Source organism: Mizuhopecten yessoensis, unplaced genomic scaffold (genome assembly GCF_002113885.1).
Source record: "Mizuhopecten yessoensis strain PY_sf001 unplaced genomic scaffold, ASM211388v2 scaffold9651, whole genome shotgun sequence".
Taxonomy (NCBI): domain Eukaryota; kingdom Metazoa; phylum Mollusca; class Bivalvia; order Pectinida; family Pectinidae; genus Mizuhopecten; species Mizuhopecten yessoensis.
In genome coordinates this window covers 2,043,988-2,065,495 of record NW_018408154.1, presented here as the reverse complement: position 1 = coordinate 2,065,495, position 21,508 = coordinate 2,043,988, and the positions used below count along the sequence as shown (strand labels likewise).

At 36.7% G+C, this 21,508-nt stretch overlaps 1 protein-coding gene across 2 annotated transcripts in view; it reads right to left on the bottom strand.

Annotated features, from left to right (window-relative positions):
• LOC110458579 (Fanconi anemia group J protein homolog) overlaps positions 1-21,508 on the bottom strand; it is a 52,556-nt gene that overhangs the window by 7,177 nt on the left and 23,871 nt on the right. For both annotated transcript variants that reach the window (XM_021510346.1, XM_021510345.1), the window contains exons 8-24: positions 17,547-17,636; positions 15,829-15,922; positions 14,664-14,789; positions 14,283-14,378; positions 13,036-13,171; positions 12,788-12,834; positions 12,238-12,387; positions 10,205-10,368; positions 9,924-9,969; positions 9,640-9,673; positions 8,751-8,812; positions 7,093-7,230; positions 4,910-5,029; positions 3,731-3,802; positions 2,426-2,558; positions 1,652-1,749; positions 1,140-1,175 (exon numbers count right to left, since the gene is read on the bottom strand). In XM_021510346.1, the coding sequence (XP_021366021.1) occupies positions 1,140-1,175; positions 1,652-1,749; positions 2,426-2,558; positions 3,731-3,802; positions 4,910-5,029; positions 7,093-7,230; positions 8,751-8,812; positions 9,640-9,673; positions 9,924-9,969; positions 10,205-10,368; positions 12,238-12,387; positions 12,788-12,834; positions 13,036-13,171; positions 14,283-14,378; positions 14,664-14,789; positions 15,829-15,922; positions 17,547-17,636 (1,642 nt within the window). The remainder of the gene's footprint in view (positions 1-1,139; positions 1,176-1,651; positions 1,750-2,425; positions 2,559-3,730; positions 3,803-4,909; positions 5,030-7,092; positions 7,231-8,750; positions 8,813-9,639; positions 9,674-9,923; positions 9,970-10,204; positions 10,369-12,237; positions 12,388-12,787; positions 12,835-13,035; positions 13,172-14,282; positions 14,379-14,663; positions 14,790-15,828; positions 15,923-17,546; positions 17,637-21,508) is intronic.

The following is a 21,508-nucleotide window of genomic DNA, read 5'->3' as shown; positions in this document are numbered from 1 at the left end:
CCCCCCCCACACACATGCTAAAATAAATTGCTGTAAAATATAGAACTCATGACAATGCTTGATTTGATATGCTATAAGACTGTATTTTTTTTTTAAAGTATTTGATCCCCATGACCACACCCCCTCTGGCCCGGCCCTTAGGGGTTATATCAAAAATCAGAAAGTGTTGTGCATATCTCCACACATAAATGTACCAGGTCTAAAAGTTTCAAGTTCCTACCTCAAACAGTGTAGAAAAAGTTATGTAAAAATGGTAGTTTCTACTCCTGCTTAAAGCTCAGCAATTTAGGAGTGATACGACTGGTTCGCCCGTTGTCAGTATAATGTGACCGGGTGGGGTGTCCTGCTGGGTGTCTTAGGCAGTATGTTTGAGTGAGGTAGCACTATAAAGTCGGCATCACTTCCGCGCTATCACAAGGACACAAACACGAACATATCACAGCCTCCCAAAACACACGCATACACTACACGCATGCATCGATCTTGCACACAGGGGAGGCTGTCCTTAAATGACCACAGCTGTTGATAGGACGTTAAACAATACTAAACCAAACCAAAACCCCTGGGGGGATCATGTTTTGTACAATCTTGAATCCCCTTCCCCTTAGGATGCTTCCTGCCAAATTTAGTTGAAATCTGCCCAGTAGTTTCAAAAGAACTAGAACTTGCCCAAAAACTTTAACCGATTCCAAAATACTTGTGTTTCGGGCCAATAATGAGCAAATATGGTCCAATTTGTTGCTAAGGAACCTCCTAGCAATTGCTGTAATCATATTACAATGTAAAATTAATTAAAAGTTGAGTTAAACACCAAAACACAGCTTGCCCAAAAACTTAAACCAAGTGGGATGGAGATGGCAACGCCTAGGGTACTGCTATAGCCCCCCTATTCTTCGAATAGAAGAGCTACAATATGATCAGGCTATGTCAAAGTTTGATAAAAAAATAATTTAACACTGAATGGACATTTTGAGTTGTTACATCCACAAAGTAAAATCAGATGGTTTATTGCCTAGAATTATTAATAAGAAACTGATGAAAATGACTATTTCCACTCATTTGATTCTAGCAAAAAGTAACAATACTAATCGAACTGATATGTTTACTGTATCATACATAAAATACAAAACTTAAATTACCTGAACATCTTTGATGTTTGGAAAAGGAATCCCCACCTGTAAATGTAGATTTTATGATCAGAGAATGCCTAGCAATACAATATAATTTCCCTAACTATCTGGAAATCAACTACACCTGTGTTTTACATGTTAACTTGAAACAATACTGAACACATAGTAAAGATTTTTTTTCCAGAATTTTATTAATTTTCCTGATTTTCTAATTAATGTAAGATATTTAAGAGTTAATTGATTAATTGATATTTAAGAGTTAATTGATATTTAAGAGTTAATTGATATTTAAGAGTTAATTGATTTGTGATAGGAATAATGTCAGTTATGGGTCACTTTTCTGTACATGAATAAATGTTTGCAACAATTTTTATTCATAAATGATTCCACTTGACTTAAGGTGGAAATATAAGGTAATTCATATATTTACGAGAAGTTAAGTCATAAATATCTTTCTAAAACAATTCTTGACAAGGCAATCAGAATGTTTTATAACCCTGTGACTTATAATCAACACTTACTGTGATCACTGCTCTGGCATTGTTGTCGGCGAAGTCCATTCCCTCACTCACCTTCCCGCGGCACACAGCTATAAATAGGGCCCCGTCAATGTCTCCTTCTGTAACAAAAAAGAACTAGAGAATTACAGAATTGACCAGGCGGTGAGTGGTGGGGTGTATATAGAGATTTCTGGTGGCCTCCATTCTGTTGGCCAAACAATACACTTAAATTTTGCAAAATTGTTCATTTTAATCCCTCTTAAATTCGTTGAAAAACACAAATATAATTGCATGTTATATAAAATTTGAGCAGTCAATCTTATTGAAAGTTTCTAGAGTCATGTGACACTTTTATTGGCAGATTTTCCAATGATTAAAATGATATTTTTTTGTTGTAAAAAGAACACTATTTGCTATTGTACCTGAAGGAAGTGAAAGAAGGGGGGATATTAATACAATGTACCTGAAATTAAGCTTTTATAAAAGATGCCTTACTGGTCACATTCCCACTTTGAGGTTAGAAGTCTAAAATGTTTCCCAATATACCCAGTACATGTATTATAAAATGTGAGTTTTGACATAAACTAGCAATGATTTTTATTACTTTAATCACAATATAATCATTTAAGATGTATAAACTTTGACACATAAAAATCAGTTGAAAGTGTCAAGTCTCTTTTTTTTGTCAGTGAATGTAATCTGGCATAAATTTTCTTTCCAAAAACATATACATATTAACTTAACTGGTTGCTAGGGAATTAAAGCCATTTTTAATAGTCCGGCCTGCTACCTTACCATTCTCATCTTGGCAGCATTCAATTGTGTTGTAGAAGTCCTTCATCAAAAACTCAAAATCAACTTTGTCCGAGGAGCGAGGTTCAGTCATTATTTTCTTTTTGCTTTCAATTTTTGCCCAGACACCAGTATTCTGTAATTAAAGTGTTTTTTAATATTATGTCAAAGCTGTCATTCATCTTTTAAATAGTAACCCTTTGGTTATCATCTGGGCCCTGTATAGTTAACCCTTTGGTTATCATCTGGGCCCTGTATAGTTAACCCTTTGGATATCATCTGGACCCTGTATAGTTAACCCTTTGGTTATGGGCCCTGTATAGTTAACCCTTTGGTTATCATCTGGGCCCTGTATAGTTAACCCTTACATTATCATCTGGACCCTGTATAGTTAACCCTTTGGTTATCATCTGGACCCTGTATAGTTAACCCTTTGATTATCATCTGGGCCCTGTAGAGTTAACCCTTCGGTTATCATCTGGGCCCTGCATAGTTAACCCTTTGGTTATGGGCCCTGTAGAGTTAACCCTTTGGTTATCATCTGGACCCTGTATAGTTAACCCTTTTATTATCATCTGGGCCCTGTAGAGTTAACACTTTGGTTATCATCTGGGCCCTGTATAGTTAACCCTTTGGATATCATCTGGGCCCTGTATAGTTAACCCTTACATTATCATCTGGACCCTGTATAGTTAACCCTTTGATTATCATCTGGGCCCTGTAGAGTTAACACTTCGGTTATCATCTGGGCCCTGTATAGTTAACCCTTTGGTTATGGGCCCTGTAGAGTTAACCCTTTGGTTATCATCTGGGCCCTGTATAGTTAACCCTTTGATTATCATCTGGGCCCTGTAGAGTTTAACGCCTGATTAAAGAGTAGCTAGCGCAAATGTTCAAAATATAATATTTGAGACACATCAGGAATTTGAAAATAGTTTTGTGTTTCTTCTGACAGTTGCTTTTAATCTCTGTACAATTAGTTTCAAATTTAAATCAAATTAAATATATACTATAATTATCTAAGTTTTATGTTAATTTGTCATTAAGCTAAGCCAGACTTAAACAACTGGACTTGTATGCTAACAATTGAAGATCTGTAACTTACAGATACATGTAATTAGTCATTAATGTCCTTTGATGTGTTACTGTCCTTCCTATTAAGAATGTTTTACATTTTTATAATGCTGTTATTGACACTCCTACAAATTAGTTGTTCAATATTTTTTATATAGACCTAGAGGCTTTAAGCCTTCATCCATTATTATTAAATTAAATTAAATTTTGCATAACAATGGTTCAAATACACACCCTCCACCTCTCCGAGAACTTCTCCAGTGCTTTGTATGAGGGCAGGAAGACCAGAACTCCATATGGCACTTTCTGTAAATACAAAAAAACTGTTTATTATTTCCAACCGATGTGTTAAAAAATGGCAACTAAAGCTTGGACTTAAGCAATATACTTACTGCTTACTACACAATGTATTGATTTGCAGTGAGTAATACCAGTTTAATGACTATCGTTGTAAAACTGCTATTTAATGTCCTTCTTTGTAAGAATTGTAATTGTAATGTTATTGAAGTAGTGACCAGGCCACTGGAAGTCTAGTGATAAAGTATTAAGATATAATACACTGATAGATATTACAAACTCTAATATCAGTATTGTCAACTGGCAATGTCGTCACTTAATACCCATTTTTATAGTCATATCACACTAAAATATAGTAGTCAGTGGTGACAGTATGGCCTATCAGACAACAATGAGCACCTGCAGTACCTTAGGAATCTGTTGGTTTCCATAACGATAGTGTGATTTACCTAAGAGACTTTGTACACCAGTTCTTTAGGGATCTGTTGATTTCCATGATGATAGTGTAACTTACCTAGGTGCCCTTGCACAACAGTTCCTTAGGGATCGGTTGATTTCCATGGTGACAGTATCACCTATATGTACCTGACAGACCTTAGAACATGAGTTCCCTAATTGGGAGGTGTTGGTTTCCATGGTGATGGTATGACCTACCTGACAGACCTTAGAACATCAGTTCCCTAGGGAGATGTTGGTTTCCAAGATGACAGTATGACCTACCAGACAGACCTTAGAACATCAGTTCCCTTGGGAGGTGTTGGTTTCCATGGTGACAGTATCACCTACCTGACAGACCTTACAACATCAGTTCCCTAGGGAGGTGTTGGTTTCCATGGTGACAGTATGACCTACCTGACAGACCTTAGAACAATAGTTCCCTTGGAAGGTGTTGGTTTCCATGGTGACGGTATGACCTACCTGACAGACCTTACAACATCAGTTCCCTTGGGAGGTGTCGGTTTCCATGGTGACAGTATGACCTACCTGACAGACCTTAGAACATTAGTTCCCTTGGGAGGTATTGGTTTCCATGGTGACGGTATGACCTACCTGATAGACCTTAAAACATCAGTTCCCTTGGGAGGTGTTGGTTTCCATGGTGACAGTATGACCTACCTGACAAACCTTGAGCACCAGTTCACCAAGTTCGTCCTGGAAATTGAAAGTTTCCATTGTTTTGTAGACGGCCTGTAGGGATCCCCCCTTCGGCCCATGGCCAATAGCTCCTACCCAAATCTGGAAATCGAGCAACAGTAAAAGGGTTCAAAATCAGTTCAGTCAAATGTGGCTTTGAAATGTAATCCTCTTCAAGTATCAGTCTTTCTGTTTCCATTTGAAAAAGGGATATACCAGCCTCCTTCACTAGAACAGTGAAACATCTGGTATAGTTATTATATTTAAATCATAATACATGGTTCTACTGACATTTCTTACCAAGGAAAATGTTTGTTAAAAATAGCCAAATAAGATATCATGCACTTTCAAAACGGACCTTTGTCAACACCATAAGGACACCCTTTACATAGAGAAATCTACAAGTTTGATAGATATATGCATGTTTCATTTTCAAAATGAACATCACAGATCCTCTCAAATCAAAATGACTGTAACATCAAACATTGTTACAATCTGTTCATACAGCGAGAAGGTTATACATTTTACATTGTTATACCTTTACTTTTTATTCTCTATACTCTTCTATAGTGAAAAAAGTTCGAAATTCCAGATGTTTGCCTCACAAAAATGTTGACCGGTCAACATCGAAATGTTGACTGGCTTTGAGTGAAATGTTGACAGCTCATTACTATTGGGTACTTCTCGGCCATTACTCGGCAACTTCCGCCGTTAAGCAATTACCAATAGTGGCATCCCTATAGGAAGTATTGCTCACGTCTGCAATGTTTATGTATGTAGGCTGCCTTATGTACAATCATGGACAGATTTATGGAATACACTGCTGCAGAAATTGATGAAATTCTTGATAAAAGAGACAGTACAAACACCAAGAATGTGATCAGAGTTGCAGAGAAATTAATAACAGAGTATATTGAAGCGAAGCACAATGCATTACCATGGGATTTTTTCAAGATAAAACCAAATTGGATGCGTCAGAAATTTGAAAAGTTTTCGGTCAACATGTGTTGTGTTGAACCCTCGGACCAAACTGTTGCCTTCGGCCTTGGGCAACAGTTTGGTCCTCTGGTTTAACATAACACATGTTGTCCTAAAACCCAGTCAACAAATGTATAATGTTACCCTTTGTTTATACTGTGAGGTTATACAATGCTACCCTCTATTTATACTGTCAGGTACAATGTTACCCTCTGTTTATACTGTGAGGTTATACAATGTTACCCTCTGTTTGTACTTTGAGGTTATACAATGTTACCCTCTGTTTATACTGTGAAGCTATACATTGTTACCCTGTTTATACTGTGAAGCTATACAATGTTACCCTTTGTTTATACTGTTAAGTTATACAATGTTACCCTCTGTTTATACTGTGAGATACAATGTTACCCTCTGTTTATACTGTTAAGTTATATGATGTTACCCTCTGTTTATACTGTGAAGCCATACAATGTTACCCTTTGTTTATACTGTTAGGTTATACAATGTTACCCTCTGTTTATACTGTTAAGTTATACAATGTTACCCTCTGTTTATACTGTGAAGCTATACAATGTTACCCTCTGTTGATACTGTGATGTTCAATGTTACCCTCTGTTTATACTGTTAAGCTATATGATGTTACCCTATGTTTATACTGTTAAGCTATACAATGTTACCCTCTGTTTATACTGTGAAGCTATATAATGTTACCCTCTGTTTATACTGTGAAGCTATACAATGTTACCCTCTGTTTATACTGTGAGGTTATAAAATGTTACCCTCTGTTTATACTGTGAGATACAATGTTACCCTCTGTTTATAATGTTAAGTTATACAATGTTACCCTCTTTTTATACTGTTAAGTTATACAATGTTTCCCTCTGTTTATACTGTGAAGCTATATAATGTTACCGTCTGTTTATACTGTGAAGCTATATAATGTTACCGTCTGTTTATACTGTGAAGCTATACATTGTTACCCTCTGTTTATACTGTGAGGTTATATGATGTTACCCTCTGTTTATACTGTGAGGTTATATGATGTTACCCTCTGTTTATACTGTGAGGTTATACAATGTTACCCTCTGTTTATACTGTTAAGTTATACAATGTTACCCTCTGTTTATACTGTGAGGTACAATGTTACCTCTGTTTATACTGTGAAGCTATACAATGTTACCCTCTACCTGTTTATCCTCTATGACGTGGTTTGCCTCCAGCTTTATCGGGAATGGTGCGCCCAACTCAGACTCAAAGGAGGACATTGGAGACAGCGTTCCACTAGTTAAAACAATGCTCCTAGCATCATTGAAATCAGAGAATGCCTGAAATGATAGAATACGTCAAGTCATACACTAATTAATCAACATAAAAAAAAAGTATTTATATTTTTTTTTTATTCAAACCAAACTTTAAATAAAGAACATGTATTCAAAAGACATTCTGTCCACTAATTCTGCAATCATTAAGAAATTCATATATTGGTCCACATTATTCATGTCAATATGTGCATAAAAATATAATGTAGGTTTATATACAAACAAAATGGATTATTGTAGTTGCAAAAGCATTAATCTACATGGGTATACAAGTTTGTAACAAGAGGCCCAGAGGGCCTGTATCGCTCACCTGGATACCAAAGCAATCATGGCAAAATACTCTCCGAATGAGATCAAGGGAATATGCCAGACCCCAAGGCCAATCCTTGTAGCATATCTGTATTAGATTCTTCATGCCCAGCAATTTTATGTATGGTTATGGGGTGGGGATCTCAACTGTTTCCAAGCTTTGACTCGGAAATTAGGTCCCTGGGGTTGTGGCCAGACCCCAGGATCCATTCTAATACCATGACTGCATTCGTCTCTTTATGCCAAACAATTGTATATATAGTTTTGGGGTGGGGATCTTAACCGTTTCAAAGTTATGACCCAGGGGTTAAGTCTCCAAGGGTGGGGCCAGACCCTAGTGCCATCCTGGAGGCAAATGTGCATTCCTCTCTTTATACTTAGCAATTGTATATATGGTTATATAGTGGGGATCTCAACCATTTCAAAGTAATACATTTTTTTTAGCCCCACCCCTTAGCCCAGGGGACCAGCCACACCATTTGTACAATTTTGAATCCCTGCCTCCCATGAATGTTTCTGACCAAATATGATCAATATCCATGGTATAGTTCTACGGAAGAAGTCGTTTACAGCAATATAGCCAAATTGCCCCCTTTTTCGCCCCGCCCTCAGCCCCCTGGGGGGGGGGTCAGCCCTACCATTTGCACAATTTTGAATTCCCACCACCTAGGGATGCTTCCAGTCAAATTTAGCTGAATTCCAATCAGCGGTTTAGAAGAAGAAGTCGTTAAAAGAAATTGTTGAAGGACGGACGCAACGGTATGGCATAAGCTCACCTTGGTCCTTTGGACCAGGTGAGCTAATAATGATTGAAATCAATTATTGGTTGCCATTTTTATCACCATGGTTATAATTTTTTCAATATTTTCAATATTTCAAATCACTAAACTATCTGAATCTGCACAGATTTTATATGGCCAGTTGAGTTAACAAGAAACACACTTATTTTGTTAGGCCTTACTACGCCAGGGTTCATGCACCAGAAGTTGAGACTGTTGACAGATACTTATTTTGTTAGGCCTTACCACTCCAGGGTTCATGCACCAGAAGTTGAGACTGTTGACATATACTTATTTTGTTAGGCCTTACCACGCCAGGGTTCATGCACCAGAAGTTGAGACTGATGACAGATACTTATTTTGTTAGGCCTTACCACTCCAGGGTTCATGCACCAGAAGTTGAGACTGTTGACAGATACTTATTTTGTTAGGCCTTTCCACGCCAGGGTTCATGCACCAGAAGTTGAGACTGTTGACAGATACCGGCACTGCCCGCATACCTAACAAGGAAACAAACCGTAATCATCAGCAATGTCTCTGTATTTAATGATTACATGGTATTAAATTTAACCAGTTATATTGTATCAAACTTGATCACTACATAACATCAAAATTAACCAATACACTGTTTCAAACTTTACTGAATAAACTGTATAAGCTTAATAACTACTTTTTATCAAACATAACATAAATTTAAACTATTTTAAACTTTCCCCCAGTGTTTTGTATCAGTGACAAGTTTTGGAATCAATTGAAAATTAGAAAATCCCTGGCCTCAAAAAAAATCAAGAGGCAACAAAAGCATGTATCGCTCACCTGGATATTAATGTAATAAAATAGCAAAATATTCTCATCAATATAAATTTTACAAATAAGTCCACGTTTTAGGCTATGCCTATCAATACCAAGGGAGACAACACCCTTCCTTTATATAACATTTGGTTTCCTGGTCTCATGTCACTTGAATACAAACCCTTTGGTTGAAATACAAACAAATGGGCCAGCGGAATACATATTTAAAACCCAATTTCCCTTTTGAGCATTGCTTTTTAGCTCTTCCTTTTTCAACAACTAAATCAAATTTTACTCAAAATCCACCACAAAGCCATTCTGGACCAGAAGTGTTTTCGAAGAAAAGTTAATGGCAAATAACGGACATATCGTCACATGGATGATACGCCACAGCACAGTTTTAAATGGTCCTTCCAGCCAGGTGAGGTAAAAGTTCTACAAAATGTTTATGTCTGCATCTGAATTCATGGTAAGTAAAGTTTTTAAGAATGGTTTTTAAGTGTTGTTGAAGATGGCCACTTTATACCAAACTCACCTCTGCGTTTCTTGGAGTTGAGCCAGCTATTGTCCTGTGATATCATAATAAACCAATGATAAGTACACAGTTAAGGGTAAGAATAAGTGAAAAGTCTGTGGGTTTGAATCCAGTTCACACATTAAGTTTATCTTTAATATTACAAACAATACATAAAACTACAAACAAACAAATATTAACAGATTTGCGTAATTTTCAAGTTTTCTCTAATTTGGAACTATGAATTGATTTCTTGTTATATTAAGGATTGGAAACAGTAAACTTGAGTGTTTATTTTTACTTACCGTGTCCCTGTTGGACGTATAGGAGGTCGTCTTCACAATAGCCACCCTACAATAACAAAGATATCATAATACATGATATGTATTTGTGACTGTGATAGTAAAGTGACAAAGACTAATTTCATACTATGATACTAATATAAATCATCTGCTGTAGCCTAGTGTCATTTGTAATATAAATATCCAGTTCCTGTTACCAGGCAAACCTGTAGTCAGGTACTAAATTACCTGTACATGTACTAATGAATACAATCTACCTGTAACATACATGTGGTACAACATACCTGTAGTCCGGTACAAACTTAAGATCGTCCCTGTACAGGTAATCCAACACCTTGTGGATGGCCTCCAGTGTGCTGAGTACAGGTTTACTCAGCTTCACTTCCTGTCCGTGACTGTTCCACACCTTCGTTTCATCCTCAGTCTCCTTGACCTTTGTGTACGATTTCTTAAACACACAGAGAACAGCATGTTGTAAGATATAGTTTTCTACATCTAATCTTCAGCATTAATGGATGTAATTATTATTCTGAAGTCCATTAAATATTGTACAATGTAAATGTATCATACTACCACACTACCCATTGAACAGTAGAATTTAGACTTGTTAGAATGTTGCTAGTACCTTTAGCTCATTTCAACCTTTCCCAGCGATATTTGCAAAGATTATCTTTCATTGTTTTCAAACACGTAGGCCAGAAAGCTTTATTACTACCGGGTCAAGACCAGATACTCTGATGTACCAGTTGTTCTTAATAGCATTGTAACAAAAAATTGATATTGGCAGATATCTGTGCTTGAGTTATTTAATGATAGATCAAATAGTTTTCCATTTTTTTATGATCAACATTCACCAAACCAATCCACTTCAATATTGTTTAAAATACCAATGAAAACGATATATATCACCATAAGTGGGTCTGAAACAGTGTATTTTATCATTAACGGGGTCCTAAATAGTGTATTTTATCTTTATCGCGGACCGAAACAGTGTATTTTATTTTTAATGGGGTCCAAAACAGTGTACTTTATCTTTAATGGGGTCCGAAACAGTGTATTTTATCTTTAACAGGGTCCGAATCAGTGGATTTTCTCTTTAAAGCGGTCCGAAACAGAGTATTTCATGCTTTATTCCAAGGAAATGTAACTATTTTAGTGCTTAGAACACGAAAAACCTGATGCTGAGTACTACAGCTGGTCCATCTTACATTAATGTTTCTTGATTTTAATAAGACAGCATTTTCATTCCCATAAAATGTTCACAAAAGTTGGTGAAATTGCAAACATAATAATAATAATAATAATATACAGCATTTGCTATTATTTGAGGTTCTTATATACTGCTTTATCACATCCTAGTTCGTAGGTCATCTCAAAGCGGTTTACAAATTGTTATCCGTGGTTATAGGGCCTTTGCAACCAGCCAATTTCTTTCCCAACTCCCTGGGGAGCATACAGCTGGTGCTGCCATTTTGGCGCTCACAGCTAGCATTCTACAATTCCAAAACAGCCCAACCACATACTCATTTACAGCTGAGTAAACTGGAACAAGCAGAGTAAAGCATCATGCTCAAAGATACAACACAGTGCTGTGCCGTGACTCGAACCCGCAACCCTTCTGTCACGAGCCCAGCGTCCTACCACTAGACTACCATGCCTCCGATATAGCGCCCTATCTAGCTAACATAAGCCACTCTAAAGCGTTTAATTACAGTACATAGATATAACAATGTATACAATTAGCATATATATTAATCAATACAAACAGTGAACTATTCAAATGATAAATATTTTAGGTTTAATATCCATCAAAATTTTAATCAAATTTTATCACATTGTTAGCGCTAGTTAGCCCATTTACAATCTTACCTGAATCAATAGCAATGGCTAGCTATAGCCTTGTACAACCTAATCCAGAAACATTCAACATTACATAGAGGTTCTCTAACGAGTGATGGTTGGTTATCTTGTTTATCTAACTTGAGTTAGTTGAGTTCAAATTGTATAAAGACACCAGGTTAACCAAGTGTCTTTGACAATTTGAAAGCTTAATAACAAGAGTTAGATACACATGATAACCAACCATCGCACTGGAAGATGACATCACCAATCATTGTTACGTGACGTTAGGATTCAAAGGTTGACCAACAAAATCACGTCCAGAATGTTTACCAACTACATGTACTAGCAAGTTTATCTTACGAGTCAGGAGTGTGAAAACCTATAGTGGAACTATTCCAGCTGTGTCATCAGCACTAGCTAGCCTCCTAAACCTACACAAATTCAACTGTATAATTAATCTAATTTAGTGAATTACTTTGATATCAGGAAAGTGTTTTGGCCCTATCCCGAGCTGGTCCATGCGAGCTATGATGTCGTATCCAGACCAGCACCTATAAGCCTGGTCGTAGGATTGCTGCTGCAAACTCGCCTCGTTGTCTTCCATAAACTTGATCAGGCCATGACACTGTAATAAAGAACATACATTGTCCTTTATAAACTTGATCAGAGCACAACACTGTAACACAGAACTTGTTGTCCTCTTTAACCGTGAACAGACTGTTCACTATAACACAGATAATACTTGCAGACAGGTACACTTCAGCATAGATCATGTTTATAAAGTTAATTAAACTGTCAAAATAATGTTGAATTAAAAACAACTTGCATTTGTCAATTTGGAATTACCTTTGCTTCTGCATTATATTGGTATCTTATTACAAAACCAGTTCGAAAGCATTGCCTTATTTATGACTTTCAAAGATGTTATTTTCTATAAATATTATGGTCAATATGAAACAATTTATAGTATAGTTATAGTATATACTATTTGACAAGACTATCTGTAAACACATCCTTGTACTAACCATCTGTCTGATCCTCAGGCAGTCTGGTGTCTTCATATTATTGGCAACTGAACAAAAAGAAAAAAACACTTCAACTTTCAGCAGTGAACAAATTCCATTTGCCAATGCTGTGTTATATATTCCTTTTGCTCAAGTCTTCAGTGCAATATCTAACTCAGTTCTCTTGATCTTGCTTTTATAAGAGATGATACCTATTATGTCAATTATTATGAGAGGCATTATGTCAATGAAGCCACTGTCACACTCACTCATTTCATCCAGTTCCTTTATAGCCTTCTCCAGTTCGTCACACTTGAGAGTCTGACTGGCAGCCTCCCGCGCGGCGTCCTCCATGTTGTGAGCCTCGTCCAGTATGATGATCTGATCCTTTACATTGATCTCCAGCTGTACACATTAAAGTTACGTCAGATATCATAGTTTACATAGCTTAAGTTGATAAAGATGTATCTCCAGCTGTACACATTAAAGTTACGTCAGGTATCATAGGTACGTAGCTCAAGTTAATAAGGATGTATCTACATCTGTACATTTTAAAGTATATTGGTAGTTACCTAAGCTTTATATATCTCCATCATAGTATTGTTTACTTAACCATATATAATCAATTCAAATATTTCTCCATTTCTTTATATCAAAGTATACGTAATCGAAAGATAATCCTTAAATTTCTCGTGCTATTTACTAACTTGTAGACCTCTGAATACATAAGAAATAAAGAAATATTTGAGTACTTTTTAAGGACCTCTAAAGGGGAAACATGAAAATATTTGTATTTTACAATGTCATCCAAAAAACAAGAAACAGGTTTTTATTTTATTTTTTGCTTTGTAATTTTATAAAGTATAAAGTAAATGTATTTTTTTCCAGACAAATTGTGTTAACTAAGCTATATTATTTATATTCATATATGACAGGTATCTCAAGCTTGACAATATTATCAAAGGTTGTTTACAGTAAAATCTGTATTGAAACAATGCACAAACAAATCTTAACCCTTTCACCCCTATGTAACTTTAGTAGACTCTACAATACATTGATATGGATGAGTCGATTATGGTCTACAGTGGTGAAAGGGTTAACATTATTATGAATTTCTTAGAATAAACAAATGCGTTTCCAGTAAAAAGAACAAAACAAAATTTCAGTGGAAGCTCTGGCTGGTAGTGTGCTGAATTGATATCTGCAGTTAGCTCCCTTCCACTGAAAATAGTTCCATCGTTCAGGATAGGACAATAGATATGATGGTGTTTCAATTATAACTTATTTTTCTAAACCTACTTTGTAGCTGAAAATTTGCATAAATGTAAAAAGAAAATAGATGACAAATCTTTATATTTTTCAAAATCTTTATATTTATTTATATCTTTATATTTATCTATATAAATAAATCTTTATATTTATCAAATGAATGCTGTAAGTCCATGGACACATTTACATTTTTCTCTATGCAAGGATTTCGATGTGTATGTCCGAGATAGTTTTGGTTACTACTTACAGCCTCCCTGATGAGGGGGTCTATCAGGTAATTGTAGGGGGAAAAGATGATATCTGCATCCTTCTTCAGACTCCTTGTACCATAGTATGGACATGCCTGCAAAGCAAACAGCAAGCAACTCATCAATTATTTTTCTTCAAAATTTTAAGTTAAGGATTTTTAATTTTGTTTGAATATATGTCTATGTCTGAGCAAAAACCTTGGAAGCATTACCTAAATCTCTCTTTTTGTTCTTAAATTTCTTTCCATAAAGTACACACTTGTATAACAGCATTGATTTTGAAACCTTACAAATTTCTGATATTGTTGATTTCTGTATGTATAAACTAGTATATCAATTGAACTATACGTTTTCCTGTCTATAAAAGGACAGTCTCTTACCGTTTTTGCCTGGCCCACACCAATGATGTCCTCGAGATCCCAGGCCTGTGTCAGTCCTAAGTCTTTGATCTGACTCTGGCAGAAGAACACCTTCTTTACTCGGTCATTGAACTTACAGCCTGGACCCTGTAAGAGGAATTTTCATCACAAACTATAAAATGTCGGTTAGACAAATATGTCCTCACTCCCATGCAAATTAGTGGCATTTTTAGACAAATTTATTTAAACAGAAACAGCGACCCTGAACTTGTCCATGAGTTCCTGAAACACAAACTCATTTGAAGCATTCTCATCCTTGACCTTTGCATAAAGTTTGATCAAAATCTGTTCACAGATGAAGCTACTGGAGTGATGTCACTTAACTGTTTGACAATTCTATATGAATAGAGACCTTGACCTTAAAACCCCGACACAAACTTATTCCCATACTTGACCTTTGTACAAGTCTAATAAAAATTTGTTAAGAAATGCAGTCACTAGCGCAGTGAATCAGGACAGGATGGACAAGGTAAGCACCACATGGACAAGGGTAGCACCACATGGACAAGGGTAGCACCACATGGACAAGGTAAGCACCACATGGACAAGGGTAGCACCACATGCACTCCATAAAACAGCAGGGGGAAAAATAAATGTTATGGCAACAAATAGGAGTTATATCACAATACATAAACATTTACTGTCAACTACTGAAGAAGTGATGATATGTTGCTCTTTGTGCTACCATTATATGTGAATATCATTTCTTTATTTTCAGTCTAACATCAAATAGTGTTTAAATTTTGACGCAACAATTTCGAGACTTCCCTTTAAAGTGGGAGTTTATTCTTGTTGATATTGGAAAGCCATGAACATTTCTATTGTGTCTTGAACACACATGTTACTGGATTTACAGCAATTTCTTCCTCATCAGCAACATCAAATGACATGGTTGTGGTATACACCATTAAGCTGTACAAAAGGGTGATCTGGATCAAACAAGTTCATCTTTAAATGATAATTTTTCACTGTATTTATCATTGACTTTGCAGGTTAAAGGAGACCGTGATCCTCTTTTATTAACTCATTCAACCCTAAAGACACATTTGAGCTCTTCCAATTCAAAGGTTGGAAAAGTTCATTATGAAATTTCAGGGGTGAATGGGTAAAGTTATCCGAGTCTTACGTCCAGTAGTTCCTTACAGCCCTCGTTCTTCCCCTTCATCTTTGACACAGACGGGTGGATACAGGTATGTTCTCTACTGCCAAGTATGGTCATTCTGTAAGGCAACAATCACACATACACATCCATATGGACACCCATTCAAAGATACAGTTGTCAGAATAATTGATAAGTATTCTATAAATAGTAACAAGAGGCCCAGAGGGCCTGTATCGCTAACCTGGATATCTAAGCAATCGGGGAAAATATTCTCCAAATGAGATCCAAAGGAATATGCCAGACCCCAAGGCCAATCCTTGTAGCATATCTGTATAAGATTTTTCATACCAAGCAATTTCATGTATGGTTATGGGATTGGGATCTCAACTGTTTCCAAGCTGCGACTCCGAAACTAGGTCCCTAGGGTTGTGACCAGACCCCAGGTTCAATTCTAATATCATGACTGCATTTGTCTCTTTTTGCCCAGCATTTGTATATATAGTTTTGGGTTTGGAATCTCAACTGTTTTAAAGTTATGACCCAGGGACTATGTCTCCAAGGGTGGGGCCAGACTCTAGGGCCATCCTGGAAGCAAATGTGCATTCTTCTCTTTATACTCAGCAANGGGGGGGGGGGGGGTGTCAGCCCCACCATTTGTACAACTTTGAATCCCTGCCTCCCATGAATGTTTCCGACCAAACATGATCAATATCCATGGCACAGTTCTACAGAAGAAGTTGTTTATAGCAATGTAGCCAAATTGCCCCCTTTTGGCCCCGCCTCTCAGCCCCCTGGGGGGGTCAGCCACATCATTTGTACAATTTTGAATCCCCACCACCTAAGGATGCTTCCAGTCAAATATGGTTGATAGCCATCTCTTAGTTCCAGAGAAGAAGTCGCTTAAAGCAATATAGCCAAATGCCCTCTGTTGGCCCCGCCCCTCAGCCCCACCATTTGTACAATTTTGAATCCCCACTACCTAGGGATGCTTCCAGTCAAATATGGTTGATATTCATCTCTTAGTTCCAGAGAAGAAGATTCTTAAAGCAACATAGCCAAATTGCCCCCTTTTTGCCCCGCCCCTCAGCCCCACTATTTGTACAATTTTGAATCTCCACCACCTAGGGATGCATCGAGTCAAATTTAGTTAAATTCCAATCAGTGGTTAAGAAGAAGTCGTTTAAAGAAATTGTTGACGGACGGACGACACGGTACTTCGGACCCGGTGAGCTAACAATGACACTGACCTGCATTGTACCACCCTAAACTTTCACGAAAATGTCAATAGCAATAACAAAACTTTAATGTTTTATGAAATTTGTAAGTGACATAAAACTTGTACAGCCCAGCACTGAAGCAGAAACATGTTCAAGGTGATCAAGTCTTACCTAACACTTGTAAAAAGTGACATCAAAATCAAGCAAGAAATATCAAAATTTGTTAAGAAGGAAAGTTGCTGAGCAATGAGAACAGGAAAAAATCGTGTAAATAAATATACAACGTTTTACTGTGTAAATATGTACAATGTTTAACTGTGTAAATATGTACAATGTTTTACTGTGTAAATATGTACAATGTTTTACTGTGTAAATATGTACAATGTTTCCTTGGTGTATATACACTGTATATACAAAATGTACAATATTTGATTGGTTCATACATATACACATTGTTTAATTTGTGTAAATGTAATGGTGTGTGTAGTGTACATGCCATGCCTCGGTGGTGCACACAGTCCTTACTTTGCCTCCCTGTAGGCCGTCTTGCGTAGTTCACGTACAATCTGTGTTATCTGTTTGTGGGTCCTGGTTCCAAAGTAAATCTTGGGCACACTATAAAAAACAAAATTAAATCCATGTAAAGCAATTTGTGTCCTAGCTGTTAAAAACTATTTTAGACATTTCAACAGATTGGATGGTCTTTCATCGCAATATCAATTTACCTTACTCAGTTTGTAAGTATTGAAATTATGAAAGCATCAGATTTTTTTCTGTGTGTTTTGGGGGTTCACTCTCTGCCTTCACTTTGGATAGACAGGATATTGAAGAATATCAATATTCTTTCATTCTTTCCCCCTTTCTTTCTATGAAGTATGTACAATGATTTCCTCAGTCTTTCTTTTGATACCGTAAAAACCCATGTAATTTGCGCACCTATGTAATTTGCACAGGTACTTTTTGAGGATGAAACTCCCAAAAAAAACTTCTACTCAAATATTTTGCACACCAATTTGTTTTTGAAAAATAAATAAATCAAGTTCCGAAAATCGATCTCTGAAAAGTGAGAAGGGCTCATCATGGCGGCCTGGGTATCGTCACTTCATACCAGGTCATGTCACAGTTCAGTTTGGCGAAATGTTTTGGCCACACAATTTTTACCTACTGTAAAATTATTACAAGAGATCCCAGAGGGATCTTGGCGCCCACCTTTGTACCATCTTCATTAGTTCTTTGTCAGTTCGATCTTTTCTCTTCTTTCCTCTAATCTGTTTGATCGAGTCATGTTAACAGTAAATGCACCTTGAGGTAACTTTTGATCTAAACTTAATACTGATGTGTATGAAAGCCAACCTTCAAAGTGAGTTTGTCATTTCACATATTTACTAGTACAGTACTTAATGTGAAAGAAATAGAATCGATCATTGCAATATGAGAAAGATCTGTTTAGTTCTTCTTTTAATCCATTTTGTTTTTATGATCAGTCTCAAAATATAACATACACAACGAGGGATCAAGGGGAACCTACATTTAAAATTTGAGAAAGATCCCTCCCGTACTTCCCGAGAAATAGCAAAACAAACTTTCACTATCAAAATCCAAGATGGCTGCCTGTCGGCCATGTTGTTTATCCGATCAGTCTCTAAAATTGCCCTGCACAGCTAGGACCAAGGGGAACCTACATATAAAATTTAAGAAATATCCCTCTAGTTCTTCCGGAGAAATAGAGGTAACAAACCTACACTATCAAAATCCAAGATGGCTGCCTGTCGGCCATGTTGTTTATCCGATCAATCTCAAAAGTTGCCCTGCACAGCTAAGGACCAAGGGAAACCTACATATAAAATTTGAGAAAGATCCCTTTGATACTTCCCGAGAAATAGCAATAACAAACTTTCAATATCAAAATCAAAGATGGCTGCCTGTCGGCCATGTTGTTTATCTGATCAGTCTCAAAAAAAAGCCCTGCACAGCAAAGGACCAAGGGGAACCTACATATAAAATTTGAGCAAGATCCCTCAGGTACTTCTTGAGAAATACCGATAACAAGAATTGTTTAAGGACGGACCACGGACCACGGACGCAGGGTGATTTGAATAGCCTAAAAATCTGAAGAAACTACCGCAAGTTATGGGTTATTGTTCAGAAATGATTTCGTTATGTTACGTTATGCAATAGCGATGCCGTAGAAAAAAAACCCAATGCCTCATTACATTTTTAGGCGGAGGGACGGGGAACATTAAAGGGAAAATCGTGAAAATTTTGAGCCATGAAAAAAATGGCTATACTATGTGTGGTACATCTCACCTGTAAAATGTCTCAGGATAAACTATTGACACAACCGAGAAAGCGGTAATATGTCTAGCTAACTCAATCAGGCATGAAACACCGGAAAACATTTTGTTTAATTACTCCAGTTAGAAATGTCTACATATATTTGCCATTTTTTTGGTAAAAAGATTATACCCTATATAAATATTTATTTGATCAATGATGCATAAAGTCCGGAGTTACAACACTGATTATGACAGGAGATATTTTTATGTAAAACATAGGACAATCTCTTCACTACAAAAACCAATATATGATATTCACATCTAAATCTTTTCCTGATAATCATACAAAAATATTCCTAATTTTCATTATTTCTAAGCTAGATGTAACCAAATTCTCCATAATTGTGATAACATCATACAACAGATAAAACACAACACAGGCCTCTCCTGAAGCATAAGAGCAGTGGTGACAGCCAGCATCATCTCTAGCCGCAATGCTCACAATTATCATTGGCCATCTTAATTCCTGCTAATATCTGTGATGGAAAAGCAAGCCCCTACGACAAGCTGTCCAACAATTTATAGAGAGGCTGTAGGTGATCACTTAACTCCTGTTAATGGACCGTCACCGAGTTTGTCTAATGTTTGGACAGCGCCATTATCATAGAGCAGGTCAACCAGTTATTGTAAAAACCAATCAAAGAGAAGTATATGTCACAACTTGATAATGTACCCACAGTGTTCCTGATCGCCTAATTGTCATATACAGTTAGGTGTTAGCTGTAAAAACTAAGTCATAAGTTATTAGTAAATAAGTATTGTCTATCAATATCTGTTATATGTTAGTAAGTGTTATAAGTCAACAAGCAGTCAATAAGTGTTGCTGGTAGTGATGGGCTGATGACTGATTATAACCAATATAATCGGTTCATTATTGAAATCAAAGTGTCAAATGTATACAATGTGAATTAAGTATGCATTGAAAGTCATTTCTTTTTATCATTTTTACTATATGATTGACAAAACTACATAAAGTTGTGTGAAATCCATTCATTATATAAAAGAAGCAATTATGGATTTTGATTTTAAACTGATTGCCCATCACTAGTTTTAGGTTTCATTAAAAACCTATCTGATATTGTAACTAAAGGGCCATAACTCTGTTATATACTACATGCATGCATATTTAGTCATATAATAGACAAGGTATGTTGTGAGAGAATAAAAAGGTCTAAATCTGATTTGGAACGAGTCTGAAATTTGGCTACCAATATATGGACAGGAAAAGTCAAGGAACTGAAATTAGGTGTTTTGAGGGTTGCCTCATCTAACTTCAGGTATTGAAATCTGAGTGAGCCTGTTCAATCTTTTTGTCTCAGCAATAGTTGGAAATTATCAGGCTGAACGATTCCAGTCTCTTACAATTCTCTATCTATTGATATCCTGCATCATTCCACAACAGGTCCTCTCAGCGGGCCTAACAATTTCCAAACTGTCCTAGAGCCTTCTTTGTATATTATACACAACAAATGCCCTTTACCAGTACCCTATTAGACTCACTATGGTACACTGTTACAACAGGCAGGTCACCAAATGGTCAAATGTTATGTTTGTAAACGAGAACATTAATTATATGGGGCACACATCATTTCCAGGGCTTTTCAACGTGCCTATCATGTTATAGCGATGGAATGTGATTTGACAGGTTTTTATCTGCGTCTTTGCCCCTGTAATGACCAGCGGTAATGACCAGTTTTACTGACAATATTAAGGCTATCTCCAGTCATCACCAGCCCAGCTATCCTAATCTTGTCAGCAGCGGAGACTTGATGCAGCCGGGGATGAAGCACCAATTATTGGAAAGGCTGATGGATCAATTGTGTTTAATAGCATGACAAATGTCAGGGAACCCTGTGTAAAAGACAAGTTTAACAGTATACTTTTACGCTGATAACTTAATCTGGTCCTGTCGTTGCTATTTCCTTTACTGTCCACGTGAAATGCAATATTAGAGGAAGTATTGGATGAGATGTTTAAAAGAAAGACAGAAAAATGAGAAAATGTCCATTTCCGGCTCAGGCTTCTCTCTCCAAATCTAACACAATTGGCGAAAATGAGGCCACCCGTTACACTAATTGTATTTCCCTCTTAAACCCTTCCTGAACCATTACTATTGAGCTTCCCTAAATCAATTAGTCTCTGCTCTTAACG